The 24,389-nt window shown below is 46.8% G+C and overlaps 1 protein-coding gene across 1 annotated transcript in view; it reads right to left on the bottom strand.

Annotated features, from left to right (window-relative positions):
- Window positions 1-827: 827 nt before the first annotated feature.
- The window catches only part of LOC121438890 (cleavage and polyadenylation specificity factor subunit 3), a 31,603-nt gene continuing 8,041 nt past the window's right edge, over window positions 828-24,389 (bottom strand). The window contains exons 5-18 of the mRNA XM_041639375.1: window positions 23,141-23,318; window positions 21,760-21,849; window positions 20,208-20,358; window positions 17,791-17,966; window positions 16,931-17,089; window positions 15,651-15,797; window positions 12,707-12,859; window positions 11,293-11,401; window positions 8,518-8,616; window positions 7,281-7,375; window positions 5,457-5,544; window positions 3,459-3,528; window positions 1,917-2,013; window positions 828-1,010 (exon numbers count right to left, since the gene is read on the bottom strand). Of these exons, the coding sequence (XP_041495309.1) occupies window positions 909-1,010; window positions 1,917-2,013; window positions 3,459-3,528; window positions 5,457-5,544; window positions 7,281-7,375; window positions 8,518-8,616; window positions 11,293-11,401; window positions 12,707-12,859; window positions 15,651-15,797; window positions 16,931-17,089; window positions 17,791-17,966; window positions 20,208-20,358; window positions 21,760-21,849; window positions 23,141-23,318 (1,714 nt within the window). The 3' untranslated portion in view covers window positions 828-908. The remainder of the gene's footprint in view (window positions 1,011-1,916; window positions 2,014-3,458; window positions 3,529-5,456; window positions 5,545-7,280; window positions 7,376-8,517; window positions 8,617-11,292; window positions 11,402-12,706; window positions 12,860-15,650; window positions 15,798-16,930; window positions 17,090-17,790; window positions 17,967-20,207; window positions 20,359-21,759; window positions 21,850-23,140; window positions 23,319-24,389) is intronic.

Below are 24,389 nucleotides of genomic sequence, written 5' to 3'. Positions count from 1 at the left end.
GGCAGGCCCGCTCCTCCATCTCCGGCCACGCCCAAGTGGGGCTCGCCTCTCCTTGGTTACTGGCCTCGATGGACACAGTGAGGAGACAACTTTGAAAGCCCGAGCTGTCCGGGAACCCTCACTCCAGACTGCCTGATTCCAAAGCATTAAAACGGAATGTTTAGCTCTAATAAATTTTTGTATGCTATGGGGGCCCTAGACTTTTGGTATAGGCCAAAGACATGGGAATTGGGCTGTTTTACAGAAATCTCATAAAGTCAGACTTATACTTTGTTACCAGAGCGCAGGAGTACTTACACACCTACGAGGGGAGGTGCACCGGCCAGGTTACAGTCGCGAGATTCTGTGGCTTGACTGTGCGTTGAGGATGAGGCTCTAGCCAACTCCAGGAGAAAGGTGGGGACCACTGGGAGCCACCACCGGCTCCAGCCAGTACTTTAGGAAACGAAACTAACGAGCTGATCTACACATCTGTCATAAAGCTAGCTCTGAGCTGACATGCGGATCCCATACAAAGGAGCGTCCTGAAAGCAGTGGCTTTAAACACATAAGCAAGGAATCCGGTAAGGGTGGAGAAAGGTTTCAAACCTGTGGCACAGTATTTGCTTTCAATTCAAAGCACAGGTATGCCAGAATGGACACTGCTTTTCCTTTCGGAGTCTGCGCAGCTGCTAGATCTTAGGATTTCAGCTCATGCTGCAAACACCTGCAGGTAGAACCAATACTCAAGAGGCGGCTCCCTGAGGACAGCTCAAAACCAACGGGCGAATCAGTCAGTGGTCCAGCAGGATTCAAGCCGTTTGATGCTGAAGGAAACAGGCACCCCAGAGAAACTAAGGTATTTTACTTGAGGTAACAGAGGTAAAGCCAAGAGTGTACAAAAGTTCAAGGGCAGGGGATCAAGGTAGTCAGTGCACGGGCGTCAGGGCCTCGTACAGCCGCTGGGCGGCCAGCTCCACCATTTCTCGGAGGGACTCGTCATCCTCACTTCCTTCTTCACATTCTACAACCTGGAAGTGAAAGCACAAACCTCAGCCTGGAGTCACTGGTGAATAAAGTGAACACATTAAGCCCCGAGGCTGCTGCCAGGATGCAGCCTCTTCCCTGTGCACCTGTGGTAGGCAGTGTCCCTGACCACAGTGACTGGACAGCCAAAGGGATGGGGCACGAACAGACTCCCAGGCCAGAGCCCCTCCATCTATCCAGCACACGGTACTCTACACAAGTTAGTCTGTGTGGCACGGATTTAGCGGCTATGGATGTGGTAAATTATTCTCCACCTGGTGCTAATTTGGCTCAAACTAACCATCTTCTGGTGGCCCTGCCTTACTGCTGCTGTTTAAAGGTGACGTTAGTCTCACTCTGCAGATAGGCTTCAAACTTGCTGAAACTCAGGCCACACTCCTGAGCAGTAGCCTTACAGGCATGCGTTACCCAACCTAGTTTATGGCAGCATACATCTTTTTTTTGGGGGGGGAGGGGGGTCGAGACAAGGTTTCTCTGTAGCTTTGGAGCCTGTCCTGGGACTAGCTCTTGTAGAGCAGGCTGGCCTCGAACTCACAGAGATCCACCTGCCTCTGCCTCCGAGTGCTGGGATTAAAGGTGTGCGCCACCACCGCTCGGCTGGCAGCTTACATCTTACAGCTCAACCACAAAGCTCAGGGCCAGCCAGCTCGGAGAGGATAAGAACCTATCTCACAAACCACAGCAGGAACCAGGGTTGTTGGGACTACAGGCATGTGCTTCCACGTGCTCACTTCTGTGTTACGAGGAGAACCTGGGCTTTGTCCACATCAGGAAAGGCCACTACCAACTGAGCTAGCCCCCAGCCTCCAAACTGCCACACCCAATGGCCCGGGCTGCAATCGTATTCCTGTCTTCTCATTTCACCCCACATATCTTGGGCAGCTACATACCCGCGTCTCCAGGTTCAGATTTGCTGTTTTCCCGTCCACTGTAACGCTGAGGACAGAGTCATCTTTCACACTGACACAGTCTTCTCCAAATATGTCCCTTTAAGTGAACAGAAAGTTGCTGTTACTGGGAAAATGCTGCTTTACCTGTGTGGGAGAATGATACTGAAGAGAGGCCCAAGTCCTGCAGTAGGATGCTTTCAGCAACCCTGGAGACACGCTGCTGACCGTCAGCTTTCTACAACAGTTAAAACACAGCCCTGCTCAGGAGGGTACACCACCATTCCATTTAGCAAGCACTAGTATTGGTTTGGTATTAATTTAATACTGGGGATTAAGTGTGGGGTCTTGCACTGGTCTTTAAAACTGTTCTGAGACAGGCCTCACACAGCTGCCGAGAACAACTTCCAACTGCTATGCAGCATAGGTCTTGGAATCCTCCAATTTGGGGCCAACTTGGGCAAGACAGTGAAGTTATGTCTCTAAAACATGAAACAAAATAAAAAACCAACTAAGGTCATTATTTAAAAGCCACTGTAAGCAGTCTGAAATTTCAGAAAAGCCGCCCAAACACTAAGATGTCTACGTTAAGAGTCACTTTCAACTTAAAGCCAGAAGCAGCCATTGACATGATCAGAAACTGCAGCATCCCCAGATGCTCAAAGTTAAAGCTGGCTGCTGGGTGATGGGTTCTGACACCACACTGCTAACCAGGACGTGAGGCCTAGGTGAGGAGACAGGCCCCTGGGAGCTTTCTCCTCTGTTACAGTCCATCATCAAACCCAAGGCTACCTAGCCATGGCAGAGTTCTCCGAAACCATGAGGCACAATGTATCTTTCTTCCCTTTGTCTTGTAGGTATTTGTCTATAATGAAAAACTAAGTTATTCATTCAACAAGCAAATGAGAGACCAGCACTTCAGGCACTGTGTTAGGTGCTGAAATTATAAACTAATTGCCACTGGTAAGGGCTCCTAAGATCACTTGGAAAAGCATCTTGAAATCAGCTTAAAGAGCACCTACAGGAAGGCGCTGGCATTAGAAACATACTGAGTCTAGAGACATTTCATAGTTACAGACTTACTGGAAAGAGCCTGGAACACCCACTTTCTCAAATAATTCACACCCAAGCAACATTTAAAATAATTCTTTTTTTTTTAAAAAAACTTTAAATGATTTATTTAACTTTATTTTATGTGCATTGGTGTGAAGGTGTCAGATCTTGTGGAACTGCATTTTCAGACAGTTGTGAGCTGCCATGTGGGTGCTGGGAATTGAACCCGGGTCCTCTGGAAGAGCAATCAATGCTCTTAACCGCTGAGCCGTATCTCCAGCCCCTTAAAATAATTCTTAAAGGCACAGTGACCAGTTGATCAGCACCCAGTCTCGACAAAAGTGCTTCGTGAGCACTCCTGGAGGCCTGTGGGCACTGCCATCCAGCACTGACCACTGGACATAACTTGGTACAACACACCGTAAGTTCAGCACTCCCACCGTGCACCCGCATGCCCATGCACCCGCACACCCGTGCGCTCCCGAGACTCACTGGAGCATGACTTCCAGCCTCTTGCTGTAAATATGCATCTCTAACTTCTTAGAGACCTTCTGCACGGCACCTAGAGGACAAACAGCTCAGTCTCCATTTTCCCGTTTACCATCATCAGACAGACAGGTCACCAGAGCATGGCTATGGAGACGTGAAGTAACCATGGAGACCTCAAAGTCAAAGCATGTGATGTGTCTGTCACATGCCCACTCAGGCAAAAGCATGTGCCGTGTTATTCCATGTTTTTATAAAGAAACCACAATGACAGTCACTTTTATTTCCCATATTTCTCAAACTTACATTTTGAAGAGAGATGAGTAAAATTATAGGTCCAATAATCCCAAAACACATTAAGCTCTTTTGTATCTAAATGTTATGTACATCTAACATCTGATACGGCATCTGATTATGGATGTTTACTTCTTGCTCTTGCAGAGGACCCGGGTTCAGTTCCCAGCACCCACTCGGGGCAGCTCACAACCTGTAACTCCAGCTCTGGTCTCTACAGGTGTCTTCATTCACGTACACACGACTGACAGTGAATCTTAAAAAAAAAAAAAAAAAAACTCGCCAGGCAGGGCAGAGGTGGTGCACACCTTTAATCCCAGCACTCAGAAGGCAGAGGCAGGCAGATCTCTGTGAGTTCAAGGCCAGCCTGGTCTACAGGGAATTCCAGGATAGCTAGGGCTATATTAAAAACCCTGTCTTAAAAACTAAAATAAAAATAAAATAATGATAATAATAATAATAATTAAAGGTGCCTGCCTATTAATGACTTTTTTCCTTTTCTTTTTTAAACCCCAACAAACACACAACTTGATGGTCTAGATGACATCTTCAATCTGGAATTAAGGTCACCCTGGCACATCCGTTCATATACCTCCCTGGTCTGCACCCATTCAAGTCTCTGCTCCCCCAGGGTAGGTTGAGCTAACATGTGACCCTGCCCTACTCAGAACATGTGTGCACACACACAGAATCTTTCCCCCTGTGGCAGTATCTCACTATGAAGTCCCAGTGCTCACTACGTAGCCCAGGCTGGCTTTAGACTTCGGGGACCCTCTTTCCTCTGACTCCCAAGTGTTAAGATTAAAGAAATGTGAACCACACCCAGCTTCTTTTCAATATTTTGGTGTTTGATTCTATAAGATAGGGTCTCCTGTAGGGTCCAGGCTGGCCCAAAATTGCTATATAGCTGAGGCTGGCCTTGAACTCTTCCTCCTGGCCAGAACCCTTCTCAGTGCTGGGGAAGGTTCCCAGGACTGGGTGCTCCTTATGCAAGTGCTGTCACCACTGAACCACATCACACACAGAGCAAATAGCAGCACCATTCCAGGGCCAAAGGCGGAGATGCTTACACTGCCATTACCCACAACCCAAATGCTCATCCGTGGTTCAAGGGAGGATTTGGATGTGCCTGGCTTGCTTATTCGTGTGACAGAGTGGTCCACACAGAAGACTTAGGAAGTGACCAGCTCCACTTTCTTCCCTGAAATCAAAGTGCTAACAGCCTGTGCCCACGACGTGCCTTTAAGTCTAGAACACTCTATACTGAACAGGCCCTGGAATGATGTGTGGGCACAGCGTGGGGGCGTCCCCCAGAGTACATTAGGGTGGCTCCTTGCCTGGTGGTGCATCTGGAGAGCACTGGAGTGCACGGTGCAGCCGCAGGGGCAAGCTGCCAGCCACGGCGCACACACGCGCTGGCTGGGGCCGCCATTCTGCTCAGCACCTTCCCCTGAACATGAGGCCAGCTCAGCGGAGCAGTATTTTAGCGGCTCTGCTCAGGGGCCCAAGAGAACTGTGACTACACGGGAATCTACCTTGGTGAGACTGTGTAAATGATGGGCCACCGAAGATCTGCACCGTCGTGTTCTTAACTCAAACTCACACACTAAAGAAGACAGGGAAACTGAACTTCCACTCAGGGCTCCACTGATCTTTAGTTCTATGAGTTGGGAGAGGAGGAGTGGGGGGTAAGCATAGGCAAGGCCGTACCTTTCCTTATTTTTGGATTCGACTGAACTTCCAGTATCACGGTAGTCACTGTGTCCGCGTACATGTCGTTAGAGGGGTTCGCCAGCCACTACAAGGCAAAGGTGGAGTCAGGACAGGGGAGCTGCAGCCATACTGCTGCGGGCTCTGCCTGTCAGGCCGCAGGTCACAGGGGAGCTGCCGCTCTAGCTCTGCTGGGAATCAACTGACTTCTGGTCACGTGAGACCTCCCCTTAACTTCCTTTTAATCAGCAAAAAGAACCTACTAAGCACCCCCTTTGTGGCAAAAGGTTTTCCATGAATTGCCATTTAATTTCCCCAATTATTTATGAAAAAAGAAACCTGATCCCAAAGTTACCCCATGCAACATAACTGCTGGTGCTGGGAAACTCCAATTCCACACCTGCGCCAGGGGCACAGACAGCAGGACAAGAGGGTGAAATACAAGGTGCGTGCATACGCACATCTGGCTTTGTGTTTGTACTGGGTCTCACCAGTGTATCCCCACCCCACCCCACCGTTGGTAATGGTATCTGACCAGCTTGTACGTCTGTGTGTCACCTCTCAGAGAGACTGTTGGTGTCCTGGCACTGAAGTGACAGTTGATTATGCATGGCCATGTGGAAGCTGGGGATTGACACTTCCAGCCCAGATGTTTATCTTTTTAAAGAAAAGAATCTGTTTTTATATGTCTGTCTTAACCTAATTTAATGATGTCTAACCCTTTTGGACTTGAGTTATTTTACAGTTTATTCAAAACATGAAAATACCACCTTTTTTTTTTTTTTTAAAGAAAGGCAGCATGATTAGTTTGTGGTTTTGTTTTGTTTTAGCTTGGTTTTTTGAGACAGGGTTTCTCTGCATTGCCCTGGCTGTCCTGGAATTCGTTTTGTAAACCAGGCTGGCCTCAGAGATCCACCTGCCCCTGCCTCCCAAGTGCTGCTCCCTCTGCCCAGACAACAAAAAAATTTTTGAGACAGGGTTTCATAAAGTCCAGGATGAATATGAACTATCTTTGAGTCAAGGATACCTTGCCCTTCTGATCCTCTTGCCTCCACCTTCCAAGCAGTGGGATGACCTACTTACACGGTAGGGTAAAAGCTAGGGTCTGACCAGGGCTTTGCTAGCTATTACTGCTTAGCCCCTGGGATTATGTGTTGGGCTGGCTCAGGCAAGTCAGCTGTGTCCAACCCCCAGAATTCAACCTTTTCCCTTTTAGGATCTTTCTATTTTTTTTTAAGATTTATTTATTTATTATATATACTGTATTTTGCACCAGATCTCATTCCAGATGGTTGTGAGCCACCATGTGGTTGCTGGGAATTGAACTCAGGACCTTCGGAAGAACAGGCAGTGCTCCTAACCTCTGAGCCATCTCTCCAGCCCCCAGATCTTTCTATTTTTTAAAAAATTAAAATACAGGTACATTATTTTCCCCTTTCCCTTTCTTCCCTCCAACCTCTCCCATGTCAACCCCACCACCAACTACTCTGTCTCTAACTCACGGCCTCTTCCACTTCAATTGTTGCTGTATCTCTTTCCCTAAACACGTAAGCACAGCTTGCTCAGCATGTATACTGTTATTTGTATGTAATTGACTCAGGCCTGACCGCTTGGTCTTGGAAAACCCATCAGGAACTTTTCCCTGGGGAAGACTTTCTCCAGCTCCCAGAATCCTCAGTTGCCTGCAGTTTATCTAGGGCTGAGTCTGTGAACTTCCCTCTTCAAAACTGATGGCTCCCTGGAAGACCATTAACCACACTGCTCTGTGATTACATGTGTGTATCTGAAACCTACTCCCTCTGTGAGGGGATGACTGGGCCTCACCTCCAGAATCACCATGCCTGGCTCCTGGATGACAGTAATATTTTTGAACACCTTCAGGGCAGGCTTTTCTTGAATTTCTAATTCTTCTACATCACCTGAAAAAATTTGTAAGATTCATATGATATTCTTATAGACTCTAAGAGGCATTTGTCTTTGTAGAGATAGTTAAGATAGAGCTGCTGTAAGTGGGAAAACTAGTAACATTTAATGGCTGTGTTCTACGCTAACAGCTCACAGCCACCGAAGACACCGCAGTACACAATCTCTACACCTGCCCCTCAGGCACCAACACTTGGGCCATCAGCTAGAGAGGCCAGATTCCACAGCACTCAGCCGAAGTGTGGGGACCTCATGGGCCAGCTCCCCACCTCCACTGCAAGTCAATCATTGCTTGGGGAGTCCAGCTGCTGAAGCCCCCTAGTGCTCAAGAACTTAATTCACTAACTGATCAACCATTAACTCATGACTCTTCTCTTTGGCCATAGTTCTTGTTTGAGGTCAATCTCAGGTGTTCCTCCCCCACTTCTTGCAGGGCAGCACCTTGCTTCAGGGGCTGTGAGGGCTCAGCAGCAGCAGGCATGTCACAAGCTGGCATGCTCCCACCTCCTCAGAGAGCCCACCCCCCATCAGGCGTCAGGCATCACCTGACACTGGGTAAAGACAGAATCCTCTGTCTAAAATGGTGAGAATGAGAGACACAGGCTTATGCTCTCCCCGAGGCTTTACCAAGCCGACTACAGACTGGTACTGGCAGAACAGAGAACGCAATATATAAAATCTTAAGTATAGGTAACTAAAACAGATTTTAAATAAAAGGAGAAAAGACCACTGATATTTTTAAGATTGTAGGTGATCAAAGATACTGTGGGATTTTTTAAAGTTTGTGAGTAGTTTTTAAAATGTTGACTTTTGGGCTGGAGAGATGGCTCAGTGGTTAAGAGCATTGCCTGCTCTTCCAGAGGTCCTGAGTTCAATTCCCAGCAACCACATGGTGGCTCACAACCATCTGTAATGAGGTCTGGTGCCCTCTTCTGGCCTGCAGGCATACACACAGACAGAACATTGTATATATAATAAATAAATAAATAAATATTAAAAAAAATAAAATGTTGACTTTTATGCGATAAAATGACCAAGCAGTACATAGGAATTCTGAGACAATTATTACAGTGAAGTACATTTTTTTTTAAAAAAATTCTTACTAAAAATGCAATGATGTGAATTTTAGTAAACACACCTGTCAATTTCTGTAGCTGGTAATACAGCAAATTAAAGGGCCCAGTATATGGGATGGCCTGGGTCTGTTTCACAGTGCTCATGGCCAGGTCAGTGTAATCTGAAAAGAGAATGAGAATAAATACATTTTAAGAGACCAGCTGAGCATGGTGGTAAACACATACTCCTAGCACTTGGGAGTCAGAGGCAGAGAATTTGCGATTGGTGCCAGCCTCAGTTACAAAGTGAGACAACAGCTCAAAAACAAACAAATCACACAAAATACAACTTGCACAAACACACACCAGGGATTAAGAAAACCTAGCAGATCCAGCACCCATGCCAGGCCCAGAGGGATGAGCCCACCTGTGCCACAACTGGCAGGCTGCTGCTCTGTTTCCCAGGCTAACTCCCTACACTTATCCCATGCCACTCCGGTGGGTCTGGGTTCTGGACGTGTTAGGTTCTTGTACATCTCCAAGCAAGTATAGCAACCACCTGTACTTCTTTTCTGCTCGGTGTCTCTATAACTACCTGGCCTGCATGCTCCTGACCTGAAACACTCTCCAACTCTCTCGGGAAGTCTCCTCTGTGCCCTCTGTGTGCTGGTCCTTCACTAGACTTGTCACCGCCAGCCAGGACAATGTTCAGTAACTCGTCAGTGTCCAGCTTTAGCCCAGAGGCTGGCCTAAGAGTGGGAGTTCACTGGGGCAGGACAGAGGTCAACAGTTAAGAGTGCACACTGCTCTTGCAGAGGATCCAAGTTTGGTTCCCAGCATCCAGGTTGGGTCGCCTGCCAGTTACTCCAGCTCCATAGGGATCTGACACCTCCAGCCTCCACAGGCACCAGCAGGTGTGCACACACATTTAAAAATCATAAAAATAAATTTTAAGAAAGTATTTTTTAAAAAGAATTAGTTAAAAAAAAAAACCCAGCTTGTCCATTTATCTGTTGTTATCGTAGCTGAAAGGTGACCTGTCTCACAGGTTAACATCTAACTATGCTAGCCTTCTCCTTCACGACACACTTACGATCTGGCAGCACACAACAGCACCGAGTGTGAGCGCACTGTTGACCTGGAGATAAACCCCTGTCTTGGTGTCTCTTCTATTACTACCTGCATCATCTGGGAAAGCAGTACTCATCAATGGCTCAGACTTTACACAGATCAGAGCTCATATGGGAGTATTTCTATACTGGGGAAAAGCAATTTACAAACATAAACGCAGTCCTATTTAGCTTTGTTCAAACCCCCATGTTTAGCGGGCAGTAGTGGCACACTCCTTTAATCCCAGCATTTGAGGAGGCAGAGGCAGGCGGATCTCTCTTGAGTTCAAGGTCAGCCTGGTCTACAGAGCAAGTTCCAAGACAACCAAGGCTACACAGAAAAACCTTATCTCAAAAAACAGTAACAACAGAGAGAGAGAGAGAGAGAGAGAGAGAGAGAGAGAGAGAGAGAGAGAAACTACAAATGCTTTATTCTCTCCTCCTGGCCATTCTTCTAGAGATAAAGAATTAAAAAACCAAGCAAGTTATGGAAAGCTTGGGTCATAAAGGAACAAGGTGTACCTGGGGCCTGAGCATGCTCGCCAGAGGGCCAAGGGGTTCCATTCATACCATACCCACACTGAATTAAAACAAATGTAAAAAACAAAATGCTGGTTGAGCATGGTGGCCTGTATGTCCAATCTAGCTACTCAGGGGGTTGAGGACTGTGAGTCTGAGGCAGCCTGGGCTACACAGTGATACTCGATCTCAAAATAAAAAATGAAAAGGGGTCAGATGTAGCTAAGTAGTGGAACACTTGCCTAGCAAAAACATAAGCCCCTAAGGCTAACCCCCAGTACCACATCAAGCAGCTCAAACCAAACAAAAACAAAAGCTAATTGGGGTAGTGCAGAAAGCTACTCCAGAAACTAAAAGCCCTGCACCACCAGAGAAGAGGAGAAGGGCGCTGCAGCCTGAGCAAGGCAGGCCTTACACGTGAGCTACTCTTCAAAGCTGTCATCTGGGGAGTAATTCAAACGATCCAACAGCTTGTCAGGGAAAGGCTCTTTCCCATGGAGCGATTCAGATTGCATTCCCGTCCTACTTGATTAGCTGCTAACTGAAATCTGACCACTTGTGTGGCCAGATGGCTCAACAGGTAAAGGAGCTTGTCACTGCAGCTTCACGAGCCAAGGTCCATCCCCAGAACCCACACAGGGAAGGAGATTCCACTCCTGACAGCTGTCCTCTGACCCACAGAGACAGACAGCTTCATAAGCCAACAGAACTCACCCATGATAGTTGTCTTCTGACACACACACACACACACACACACACACACACACACACACAGATAGTTGTCCTCTGACACATACAAACACGCACATACGATGTGGGTAGGATTCCCCTCTGTACACTATGAATATGTTTTATTGCCATTGGTTAATAGAGAAGCTGCTTTTGGCCAATGGTTTAACAGAACATAGCCAGACTGGAAAAGATACATAGAAAGTAGGCAGAGTTGAAGAGAAGCCATGTAGCTGCCACAGGAGACAGATGCTGGTAGGCCACGACCTCGTGGTGATACACAGATTAATGGAGATGGTTAGTTTAGGATATAAGAGCTAGTTAGCAATACGCTTAAGTCAAACAGTATTGCAAATAATATAGTTTTCTGAGGATTATTTTGAGTCAGGGTGGCCAGGAAATGAACAAGCAGAAACAAACAAGCAGCCTCCGACCACATAGGACCACACGGGCACACACACGCAGACTGAGACTGCATCCCACATTGAACAGTGTACTTACTGGAGAGGTCACAGGGAGAAAGTATGTGGTAATTAAAGTTTCTTTTAACAAGAATTCCAGAGACACGCTGTCCCTGTTCTGGTTTCTTGTCTGCCAAAAAGCCCATGACCTAGTAAAAACAGAACACATAGTGGTGTCAAAGAAAAAGGCTTCAGGCTTTCGTCACATGGGGTGGGACGTGTAGAGGGCTGCTCTGACAAACTGGGGAGTGTGCTAGCTATGCAACAGGAGATAGCATCTCTGAACACAAAGCTCAGTAAGGATGGAATTACATACTGAGGCAACACTTTCTTTTTTTGTTAAAGATTTACTTATTTTCTGTGTATGGCTACTCCATCTGCATGCATGCCTGCATTCCAGAAGAGGGCATCAGATCCCATTATAGATGGCAGTGAGTCACCATGTAGTTGCTGGGAATTGAACTCAGGACCTCAGGAAGAAGATCCAGTGCTCTTAACTGCTGAGCCACCTCTCCAGCCTGAGGCAACACTTTCAACCACTCAAATACAGAAACCTTACCAACTTTTTATTTTATTTACTTATTTGGCTTTGTTTTGTAGATAACTAATGTACTACGTAGCTCAGGCCTAGCCTGGTCCTCACTATACAGCAGGGCCTATCCTTGAATCTTCGACCCTGCTTCCATCTCCTAAGTGCTAGAATACAGGCCTGGGCCATGCCCATCGGGAGCCCACCATCCTGGAGTGTAAACTCTCTCACTGCAGGCCAGGGCTCCCAGGGATGCTGACGTCTGTGCTGGAGCAGCTGGAGCCAGGCAGTGGAGCGCAGCGGCTACACGGCAGTACCCTGGCTCTGACTCACTGTGGAGACAGCTGTCTCACAGGCCCTTCCAGGGCTGCACTCAGTGCGGTGGTGTGGACACATGGAAAATAAAGATGCTAATGCTTTAAAACGCTGTAAATGTTTTGGTGGAGCTATGGGCTCCATCTGGGGACGTAGCCAGGCAAGTACGCTGAGCCTCACTGTGAGCAGCACGGCTCAGACAAAAAGCCCTTTCTCAGAGCAAAGCCGCACACCCTGAGTCTCAAGGTCTTTTCCACCCGTCAATTAGTTTTCTAGTCCTTTCTTGTCACTCCGAGACAGGTTTCACTACTGCAGCTCAGGATGGCATCTAAAATTTCAATGTTCTTCAGGCTCCCAGGAGCTGGAGTCGTAAGCCTGTGCCACCGAGGAAGGTGTAGCTCAGTGAAGACCATTTCTTGCTCTTGCATAGGTCCCATGTTTCAATCCCAGTACCTAACTAGTAGCTCATGACCACCCATAACCCCAACCCCAGTTCCGGGGATCTGATGCCCTCTTCTGACTCCTCAGGTAGCAGACAATCTCTCTCTCTCTCCCTGAATGTATCTCCCTGAAAAGAACACGGTTAGGATCAGCACCTGCTGCCTTGTACCTTGGCGAGCTTCTCTCCCCTGAAGTTCAGGGTCACAGCCTCTGTGTTCCGCGGATTGTGAACCTCGATGTGGACTTCATCGTTATCTTCATATTCCCGGATCAGCGCTGCTTTCAGCCTGGCCATTTCATTCTGTTCCCCGTGGACTAGAATCTGCACAGAATAGATATGTGAGTATAGAGGAGCCCTCAGCAGGCAAAGGACTGTCTGTAAGAACATTAGTTAATTCATGAGACATTCACACTTGAACTGTGGAAACGGTCCTCTTGTCTTAAAGCTTATTTCTATCTATGGCTGTGTGGGGTGTAGCTGAGTACAGGAGCTGGCAGAGGCGGTAAGAGGCTGGGGAGCTGCAGTCACGGGCAAGCTGTAAACCTCTGCATGTGGGTGCTGGGGACCAAACAGGTCCTTGGAAAGAGCAGAGGGTGCTCTGAGCCATCAACTCTCTGGATCTTGCTTTCCTATTTCAATGCTAGGAGCACCTACTTTAAGAAAAAGTAAAGGAACTACTTTAAGCACTGATGGAAGAATGTGCACTGTCATCTCTAGTTCCAAAGCTCACATTGAAGGCTGAACCAGATGGCTTACAAGGCTCTTCCAGCTTTAAATGGACTTCTTTTTCTCTTGCTAGGAAACCATCCATTTTCTTTAGGTTTCTGGTAGTTTCTTGCTAAGTAAAGCAACTGAAAGTAAGATGCAATGTTTACAGTGGTACCCGCCACCCTGCACTGGCTGTCCGTCCATCTGTTTACAGTGGCATCTGCCGCTCTGCACTGGCTGTCTGTCCATCTGTTTACAGTGGCATCTGCCGCCCTGCACTGGCTGTCTGTCCATCTGTTTACAGTGGTACCCGCCACCCTGCACTGGCTGTCCGTCCATCTGTTTACAGTGGCATCTGCCACCCTGCACTGGCTGTCTGTCCATCTGTTTACAGTGGTACCCGCCACCCTGCACTGGCTGTCCATCCATCTGTTTACAGTGGCATCCGCCACCCTGCACTGGCTGTCCATCCATCTGTTTTGTTTTTTACTCCTCTGTCTTCCATGGTGGGCATCTCGTCTCCAAACCACTGGCAGACAGCTTCTATCTGGCCTGTGGAAGCATAGCCAGCATTACTCCAGGGCAAAGGCTTGTCACCCGAGGTGCAGGGCCCAGTTTGGGCTGCCTGAACACTAACCGTAGCACTGCTCTGTACTGTGTAACCCTGGCCGAACTCCCCGGTTCCACAACAGCGTCGGATACCAAGCCTGAGCAAGTGCATGCATAAGAAGCATGAGCGGCCTGGCACTCCATATGCAGTAAATGCATGCTACTGCCACTACCAGTGTAACCTCACATGCAGTCACACACTGGAGAGTGCTGGCTATTAAAAGTAAACATCCGCTGAGGATTTAGACTAGCGGCACAGACAGAACCAGATGGCCAAGAGATACAAGGGAATGAAGGTGAGGCCAGCAGCTGAAAAAGCAGAACAGTTTTTCCACCTGGCCTCAAGGTATGAGGTGGGATCATGAATCAGTTACACACACAGCAGAAGCATGTGATGGGGTCTACACTGCGCTCAAGTTCTACAGCCTACACATGATGCTGAGGAGGGGAATGATTTTCTCCATACAGGAGTCTGTTCATTAAGGGCTGAGGGAAAATACCTAGGAGGACCAGCATGCTACAAAGTGCTCAAAAGCTAAGGACATGATCAGCCACTAGATGTCACTCAAACTAACCAAAATGATCAGCAGCAGCCTCAAGGATAATCAACAGGCTATTGCTGGCCTACTTAGACAAGCAGCATGGCTGGACCTTGAAAATTCATGACTGCACTTATGTGAAATACAACAACTGTCATATTCAGAGAGACAGTAAGCAATTACAGAGAAGACTGGTGGGGCTGAGAAGAGAGTAAAATAGAGCACAGGCTTCTGCTTGAGGGGCAGGAAGTTCTGAAACCAGAAGTAGGGGCTACGACATGGGCGTAGGTGAGACCACTGAATCTCATACCTAAAAGCAGTGAAAGCTGCAAACTGCATGCTTTACATATTTTGGCACAATAAAAACATTTGATAAAGAAACAGAATACAATAGCGAAAAGCCATTTCCTCTGAGCAAGTTTTCAGAACACTGGGAGGGTCTAATCTATTTCCATGGATACTTGTTCCACTTCCGATTAAAACCCAGCAGTTTTCAGCTTAAAAGTCTTCCAGATTCCACCAACAGACGCTCGCGTGATGATGATAGCAGTAATAGTTTAAAAAGGCTGAAAGGAGCAGCAGTTTAGAGGGTGCCCAGGCCTGGGTATGCACGTGAAGTCAGAGGGCAGATCTGGGCAGTCCTCTCTGTGCCTCCACACAGGTTCTGAGGGCTGAATTCAGGTCACGAGGCTTCCGAGGCAAGCACGTCTACCCATAGAGCTGTCTTGCTGACCCATTATTATTTTTTTCATGATACTTAAAAAGTATAAACTATACTAGTAAGGAACTAATTCAGTATTTGTTTCCATCTATATCTATGGAAACCTTGAACATTTACTCTTCGAATGACAGTCTGAACTGTCAATTTAATAACCACATAAAGTGCACTATGGGCCAGGCACTGTCAAGTACGTCATAGTCTCACTTATTTTGTCTGCACAATGACCTTATAAATTGCTATCACCCTTATTTATAAAGCACAAAGATACACTGTAGGCAAAGGAGGGAGCTGGGGTTCAAGGCAAGTAGTCACACCCTTTACCCTGGTTCTTAGGCTATTGGAGAGGCAGCAGAAAACACAGCGAACACTAGAATAGGGTTGGTAAGCCTGAAGCAGTCAGTGTAAAATGAAGAAACAAGTGCAGAAGGAGAGATAATGGCTAAACCAAGAGCTCTGTTCACAACGAGATGCTAGGTTTGTGAGAGCCCTTGCGTTTCATGCACCTTACAGTTAGACATGGCATTCACAGACTAACCACGTGAGGTGGCTTCAGAGCACGAATAAATTCACTGGTTTGCTGGTAATCTGTGTGAGCAGAGAAAGAAATGTAATCAACCGACATTTTCAGTGGTAACTTCTGTCCAGACATGGTAGTGATTTCTTCAGGTTCAGACATGATGTGCTGTCGGAAACAAATAAGAGAAAAACAGACTGTGCAATTAGATGACAGAAGGTGCATTTTGGTTATGTCTTATACAGTCACAATCTCTAGTGTTAACCATCAAAGTCATTCTGATGTTCATGAGTTAGCAAGTACCAAACACTTATGATTTTCATTGAGTAAACATTTAATCAGAAAAGTCAGAAAATAACTAGAGCTCGGGGCCCCCAGAGCTGGCAGTGAAAGCTGGAGCTGTCAATAAAGTTGCACCCAGCTCTTGCTGCTGCAGCTCCTTCCAGGCACCAGGACCCACAGGGCACAGGCACACAACTCCAATCTGGAGCCGTCTGTGCAAAAGCTCTCTACTGACTCCACAGCATGTGGCAAAGGATGAAAATGACCCGACTGAGAAACCACTCTGTGTTTAAACTAATACAGATATTAACAGCAAGAAGACAAGAGAACATGCTGTCTGGACAGCCATTAATTGCACCTAAAGTTCTGCACTGTTATCGACAATATGTACACCCTAGGCTAAGAACGGCCACTTTATACCTACAGGAAGACAGCAGCCAGCCCAGGCACCCAATACAGCTCTGTAGACGTCCGTGTCACAGGCTGTGAATCCTTCGTCTGGAAAAATTCTAAATCTAATGTTTTTAAGCAAAAATGCCTGGGATGCTCAACTGGTAAAGTCTACACAAAATAACCCTAAATCAAAAGTCACACAATCTGAATGTAGTGATATTTCGTTTGTATTTTAATAAAACAAAGCTTGCCTGAAGTTCAGAGAGTAAAACAGCTGTGCTGGTCAGCCTAACAGACCAGGCAGTGGTAACACACACCTTTAATCACAGTAGTCATGCTAGTTTGCCATAAAAACTGGGCAGTGCATGCCTTTAATCCCAGCCCTAGAGAGGAATATAAGACGGGAGGAGACAGCTCTCGCTCAAAGTCTCATTCTGAGATTCCAGGAGGCAGGATCGCCAGTTCAGACTGAGGCAGGGGTAAAAGCCAGTGGCTGGCTGTTTTGCTTCCCTGACCTTCAAGTCCAATTTCTGTCTCTGGGTTTTATTAATCGCACTATACCTATACATGACTTATCCCAGCATTCTGGATGAAATACTGACTCACACTCCAAGATGGGAACTGACCTTGGCAAGTGTCCCTTCTACGCAGTACCCCGCGATGATGACGCCGTTCCTCTTGTCTGTACACCAGCTCTCAAACAGCTCTCTGGATAAGCCATTTTGAATCATGCCTGGCGAGGCCATGACAACACTGGGGCCAATGTCATCAAAGTGATCCATGCTCTGAGAGACAAAGGAAGGAGTCAAAGCAGTTTTCACCGGGGGCCATCACACTGCTGGAGGAGTTGTGTTTAAACACCAAGTCTTAAAATGAAAATGTGCCAGGCATGGTGTTTAATCCCGGCACACAGAAGGCAGAGACAGGTGGTGGATATCTGAGTTCAAGGCCATCCTGGTCCACAGAGAGAGTTCCAGGATAGCCAGGGCTATGTAGAAAGACCATCTCAAAAAACCAAAACCAACCAACCAGACGAACAAAATCAGCACGTTAGCTCTGTAAACATGTTATTTAAAAAGCATTTGGTTGTAAATATATTGAAAACAGATTTGATTTAATTGATCTTGGAAAGCCAAACACGGGTGTTTTATAAATTCATACATGGAACTTGCAGAGCCAATCAAAAAGGACCAGATGTGAACAACAGAATCTAAACCTGTGACCTGCCATATTTTTCCTGTCAGGAGTTTCTTCCTGTGGCAGAAGAGATCCAAGTTATAGCTGTAAACTGAAGGCATGTGGAGACCCAGAACAAGGGCAGGCCCAACTACAGCGAGTTCCAGCACTGTGGTGCAGGCCCAGCTACAGTGAGTCCCAGCACCCTAGCACCGAGGCGAGGGGAGTAAGTAGGAAGCCTCGGCAGGAGGGCTGCAGTCTGCCCTGCCTGCCCCACGCCCCTCTGCCTCCCCTCCTCCACAGGCATCACCTTGAGGTTGCTGATGTGCTTGAAAACGAAGGGGTTGTTGATGTTGATCTGCTTCCGGATCTTGTCGTTCATGGCGTTCACGTAGGTCTGATACACCGCCATGCACTTCTTGGCCAGAGAGGATGCGTAGTAAATGGGAATGTCATGCAGCTCTGGGTGGTTCTGCCAGTACTCGTCTACAGAGATTGTATGAGAGGCAGACATCACTTGGCAGATGAGGTAAAAAATTCAAATAACTAACGATAACAAAATTAACTTTAAAGAGTTTGAACAACTGAGAAATGAAGATCCCTACAACTGTATTTAAATAAGTTTGAGAAAAACTACCCTGTTTCTTATTAATGCAAACTACAAATCTAAATACTGGTATAACATCTAAAAATAAAATAAAGCTGTAACAGTAAGTCAAAGATATGGAAGCTTCAACAAATACTTCATTTTAAATTTAGGCTGATTAATAGACCGTAACTTCCTACTCCTCTCGAGGTTTTAATACAAGTATTATTAATGTAATTATTATTTTAAACAGCTTATCAACTGCAGTCATATTATTTATAATTATATTTCCAAAAACCTTTTACACAAACCACTCATTACTAATTACCGAGAGCAGTGAACAACACCCTCACACGAAGGCCTGTTTTCAGGGAACTCATTCATCCCAGCACTTTATACACAGCGCAGCCTATCAGCTGCTCAGGGACGCCCAGGAAATGCTTGTCTAGCGTGAGGGCTGTAGGATCTGGAGCACACATGCGCTATGGGGCGCTAACACTGAGAGGTCATTCATGATACCTGTAAATAGTCTTCTGCCTGGATAACGGACATTTTTGTGACACCTGGTACCCTTCACAGGGTCACCTGGCAGCACCACATCCACGCCTCTACACTCTGCTGGTTCCAGCCGCTCTTCCTCACTGTTTGATAGACCGACCTGACTCACCATCGGGTTCGCTAGACTGAACAGCGCAGTCTGGGAGGGACTGACTGGCCCTTAGCTGGGTCAGCCCATCTTCCTCTGCCTGTTTTCCACTCAATGCGACAAAAACACTGTTTGTCCCCAGTGGAGGCGGCAGCACTGAGTGTGCAGGAGGCAGTCCCTCTAGTTCTCCTCACACTCCATCAACACAGGGCTGACCGTCCACGTCTACGAGAATGCTTCCCTCATAGAATCAGGACAGGCCAACTTCACAGCACAATGCACACCAGTCTTGGTTCAAAGTTGTGCAAACTGACCGAAGTCTTTGGAAGACAGAAAAGCAGAAAAAAGAAAATCACACCTATTTCTGATTCATTTGTGTTTGTATTTTCACCTAAACAGAAGCACAGCAGCTGTAGTTTTTGAGTCCTATTTTGTTGTTGTTGCACACTTAGTACTCTGAAAATCTATAATCCGTCCTGAGACTTCTTACATTCACTGATGTGGCATTTCCTGAAAACAATGCTGAAGGGTCAGGCCTGGGCTCCCATTCTCAGCTAACCTGGGCTGTATAGTAAAGTCTAACAAACCCTGTCTGGAATTCTATCACTGCTCCACTGATCACTTGTGAGGGCCGTCTGGCCAAGGGGCTGAGCTGGATGGAAGACTGCGTGCTCTGAATAAAGGGCGCGGGTTGCACGCTCTTGGAAGGTAGACAGATTGGCAGCAAGCCATGATTTTGCATCTTGGTTCAGATTCTTCATCCCCCTTGGGAACAAGGAAGTGGCAGCAGCAGAGAGCTGGACCCCAGCGGGAACAGCGGAGCAGCAGGTGACACTGTAACACGGCCCAGATTCCCCATTCTGTCTTGGAGTCATTGTGCATGGATTTTGCTATTAATAAAAGGTCACGCAGTCTTCCATCCCAGACTTCTTTCATGAAAACCCTCAAATAATAACGACACACCTAAGAGGACACACTGCTTATCTCCCTTTGTGTCCTGACAGTGTCACTGCTACTCTAGAAGTGCTCATGTTGGAAGGCTTCTGACACCAATGGGAAGCACAGCGGCACAGCGGCTTGGCTCTTGTATCAGAGGACGTGAGATGCCAGGTCCCCATGTTGCTCCCATGGCACGGGGGACTGAACCTGGGGTCTCATGCTTGCTGGGCAGGTGATCTACCACTGAGTCACCAAAGTGAATTTTTAAAAGAAAAATGATCTGGGCAGTGGTGGCACACACCTTTAATCCCAGCACTTGGGAGGCAGAGGCAGGCGGATCTCTGTGAGTTCAAGATCAGCCTGATCTACAGAGCAAGTCCCAGGACAGGCTCCAAAGCTACAGAAAAACCCTGCCTCAAAAAAAAAAAAAAATAAATAAATAAATAAATAAATAAATAAATAAAAATAAAATAAAAAAAATAAAAAAGAATAAAGAAAGATGAAATGCTGTTTACAAGGCTGTGAGAGTAGGTGGATTTCGCCGTCGCCCAAATACCTAGAATTAGTAGCAGCTCCTGAGCTCGTCCGAGAGCAAAGACAGGAATGAGCCCCCGGCCCCCTCTGTTGACAATGTCATGCACAGTGTTGCAGAATCTTGCTTCTCGCTCTTCGCGCTTCTCATGGATGTGGGTCCCATAGGTAGATTCCTAAATAACAGGTGACATGTGTAAGATCAAGACCATTTTACCCTGGAGAATTCAGAACAAAAGCTGAGGTTGAGATTCATTTCTTCAACAACGTGGCATTAACCTGAATATATGCTGTTATAGTAATAACTAAAAAAAAAAAAACAGTAAATAAATTAGAATTCCAATCTTAAGGCCAATGTTACAGAAATGGAGCCAGGGAATAGCATAAACTGTTCCTTTTGGGGGCTTGAGAGAGGGCTCAGTGGTTAGGGGCACTGGCTGCTCTTCCAGAAGACCTGAGTTCAATTCCTAGCAACCACATGGTGGCTCACAACCATCTGTAATGAGACCCGATGCCCTCTTCTGGTGTACAGGTATACATGAAGGCAGAACACTGTATACATAATAAATAAATAAATCTTAAAAAACAATGTTCTTCCCTCAGGATAACTTTGTTGGATGTTTTATCCTCCAACCCCGGAGAAGCCAAAGCTCCATAAGCAGACATGGGTCATGGTTCCCGGGTTGGTACTCAGGTGACATTACTCGGGAACTGCTGCTTTCCCCGGACTCATCCTGAATGCAGATGACAAGGGCCGGCTACTCGCTGCAGCAGCCGCCAGGCCATAAGCCAGGGAAGCCGTGCTAGGAAGCACCAGCTAAGCCACGTGGAGCCTGCTCTGCATAGTACACAGGCACAGCACCAGGCAGGCGCCCGCCACACTCGGGCAGCTCATGTCCAGGCCACAGCCAAAGGGACCAAAGGTATTTGATGTTCCTGCGTCTATGACAGGCCCAGAGGATGCCTGTTCCCTGACACTGTGCCAGCCATCACTCCCTCATAGTGCTTCTGAAGACAGCCATCCTCTTGTGTCCTTGAGACCTGAAAACTAAGAAAATGTGACAAGTGTCCCGCGGAAAAGGCCAAAGCCAGCAGCATTGCAAAGGCAGTGGGACATCTCTAACACCGTTTAATATGCCCTTCTAACAGCCTCACTAGAAAAGATATGCAGGCCACAGGTAGGCACACCCTGTCTCCCCACACTGCTGAGAGTGACCATGTTTCTAAAACTAGACTAGAATTAACTTCACAGCAAAGGGGTCCCAAGAGAGCCAAGAAAATCTTTACATAAAAAACATAAACTTTGGGCTGGAGAGATGGCTCAGTGGTTAGAAGCACTGACTGCTCCTCTAGAGGTCCTGGGTTCGGTTCCCGGCAACCACATGGTGGCTCACGGCCATCTGTAATGAGGTCTGGCGCCCTCCTCTGGTGTGTGGGCATACATGGAGGCAGAATGTTGTATACATAATAAATAAATCTTAAAAAAAAAAAAAACATAAACTTTCATGTGATTTTTTTCCACTAGAAAAAGTTCTGATTCCATTGTACTAACTATAACCCAGTCCGTTAATACTTACAATAATAAGAATGTCTGGCTTAATATTAGGAATTTCAGCAGCCATGAGATGTCTATCTTCTTGTCTTGAAAAATCGCCTGTATACAACAGCTGTGAGAAAGCAAAGCTAAAAAATCAAGACTTGGGAAAGGTTCCGTGCACTGGTAAGCAGCTGATCCCTGAAGTCTAATAGTAAGATTGACTTTAAAAAAGAAAACTCACCTGCCTACACTTGAGGAATTTTAGATGCAATGCTTGCATCTAATTCTAAATGTGTAACCAAGTCACGAAGGTCACCCTGTGTTCCTATTACCCAATTTTCCAGAAAAATATATCCCACATCAGTTTAATTCCCAGTGAGAACTGAGATGTGCACCCTGCTATTTCCTGCTTATTTTTGGTGCCCTGCAGCACAGGACAAGAATAAGCAACCTGATGGCACTGTCCAACTCATGTGCAGACACTTCAAACAGACGAACAGCTTTAAGGTTCACTAAAACCTTGTTCTCTGCTGTCTAAAGCAGAACCCCTGAAAACTTACAAGGCTTCCCCTCCAGGTCTTATTCAATGGGTATTTTCAAAAAGCTGCTTGGCTGATTCTGGGCTGCCGCCAGAATGCAGACAGCTAGCTGCTCTGCAGTCTAGAGTCCAGGGCAGCAAGATGGCTGTTAGTAAAGGCAGTGCTGCCAAGCCTAAGACTGGAGTTCAAGCCCTGGAACTCACATGGTTGAAGAAATAACTCCAAAGATGTCCTCTTACCTACACACACACACACACACACACACACACACAGAGAGAGAGAGAGAGAGAGAGAGAGAGAGAGAGAGAGAGAGAGAGAGAGAGAAATCAGGCCACTCTGGTCAGATGTTTAGAGAGAGAGAGAGAAATCAGGCCACTCTGGTCAGATGTTTACCTGAACCCTTCCGAATCATGGACATACACATGAAATCATGTTTTAATTTAGTTAACTAACTTCAGCTTTATTGTGTGTGTGGTGAGTAGGTGCATTCCACAGCATGGGGGAGGTCAGAGGGCAACTTTCGGGAGCTGGTTCTCTCCTTCTATTGTGGGCTCTAGGAACTGAATGCAGGTCCTCAAGCTTATACAGAAAACACTTCCACATGCTGAGCAATCTCATCCATCCATGTTTGAGTTTTAAACAGAAGCAGTCGCTAAGATGGTTTTTCCCTAACCAGTTTTCTGAAGCCACTGAAGTGGTCCAAGCCTGCAGTGAACGGCTGGGGAACCAGCTCTGTTATAACGGGGAGGGAACAGCAATGACGGAGCTTTAGCTTCTTTGTGTCCTAACTCTCTGCAAAGCTTGGGGAAGTTTCTACACCCCTTAGGGCAGGAAGCTCTACACTGACTGCTCTTGGGGAGAAGGATCCAAGCTACAGCGTACCTTCACACCTGCAATCTCGATCATAAACATGGCCGCTCCCAGGACGTGGCCAGCATGGTAACACCAGAACTTGATTCCCGCGACCTCCTTAACTTCATGGAAGTTGATGGTTTCGATTTTGTCCATACTTTCTTCTAAGTCCGTCTCCGTGTACAGCATGTCATCTGCTGATATGTTGCTGAAATTGGAGATGACATATGGGTACAGCTTCCCTTAATGCCGCGGTCCATAGAGATGGGCTATAGCTAAGGGATAGAGCGTTTGCCGGAAGGCACAGGCTCCAGGCTCAGTCCCCATACTGAAAACTCAACAGCAACAAAGCCTACAGCACTTAGACTCTCAGACAGTTTCCATAATTACAGTACAAAAGAGTGCATGGCTACAAAGCTTAACTGTGAGCCAAGTGTGACTCAAAACCCTTAACCCTGTGGAGCCAGGGTCTCACTAGGCTGCTCAAGCTGACCTTGAACTTGTAACCTCCCTATATGAGCCTTAGGTGGGATCATGGGTTTGTGCTACAAGGCCTAGCTACACAAATCACTCTTTAATATGGTATTCTTAACTTCTATACACATGAACACATGTTTATACACATGGACACGAGGTGGACATTCTCCGCTGGCCTGGAAAAGGATTTCTCTTAATGTTGTGGATAATATCTCCTGAAAACTATAAAAAAGAACTTCACAGACTCTATAGCCACAATGGATGGCTTCACCAGTCAGGCTGTCTCTTAACGGGCCGCTTTAGGTAAACAACCCACTTGTCCCCATGCTCTGTCTGTAAAGTGGGATTTACAGGGGAGCTGGCATGAGCTGCTGAGGGTGAGAGGGCTGGGCACTGAGGACTCCGGGCACTGGCTAACAGCGTTAGCATTATTAAGCTCTTTCCATCACCTTGTATTCACACATGAGGAGTAACAAACACCGTGGTAGCTACCCAAGTAAAAGTTGACTGCTGAAGGCCAACACTTCACACTGGGGGTGTCACAAACATGCTGGACTCTTTGTGGTAGAGGAGTGGACATTTCTCTTACAACTGGTGCCAACTTCCCCAGAGAACAGCATCACCCGGTCAGACTGCCCAAAGAACCCCTATGCTTACTGTAGTCAGCCTTAAATAACAGAATGGCCAAGTGCTACTCACAGAGCATTTCTGTCAAACCTTTTCAGTTCTACCCTTACTCAGATCTGAAAGGACGCAAAACCACACACAGACTGAAGTCGGATGGTGCTGATGCACAACTGTA

This window comes from Microtus oregoni, unplaced genomic scaffold, assembly GCF_018167655.1.
Source record: "Microtus oregoni isolate MIOR12 unplaced genomic scaffold, Mior012 000058F_ref0000040, whole genome shotgun sequence".
NCBI classification, from domain to species: Eukaryota; Metazoa; Chordata; class Mammalia; order Rodentia; family Cricetidae; genus Microtus; species Microtus oregoni.
Note: the sequence above shows the minus strand (reverse complement) of the source record. Positions and strands in the feature narration are given on the sequence as shown.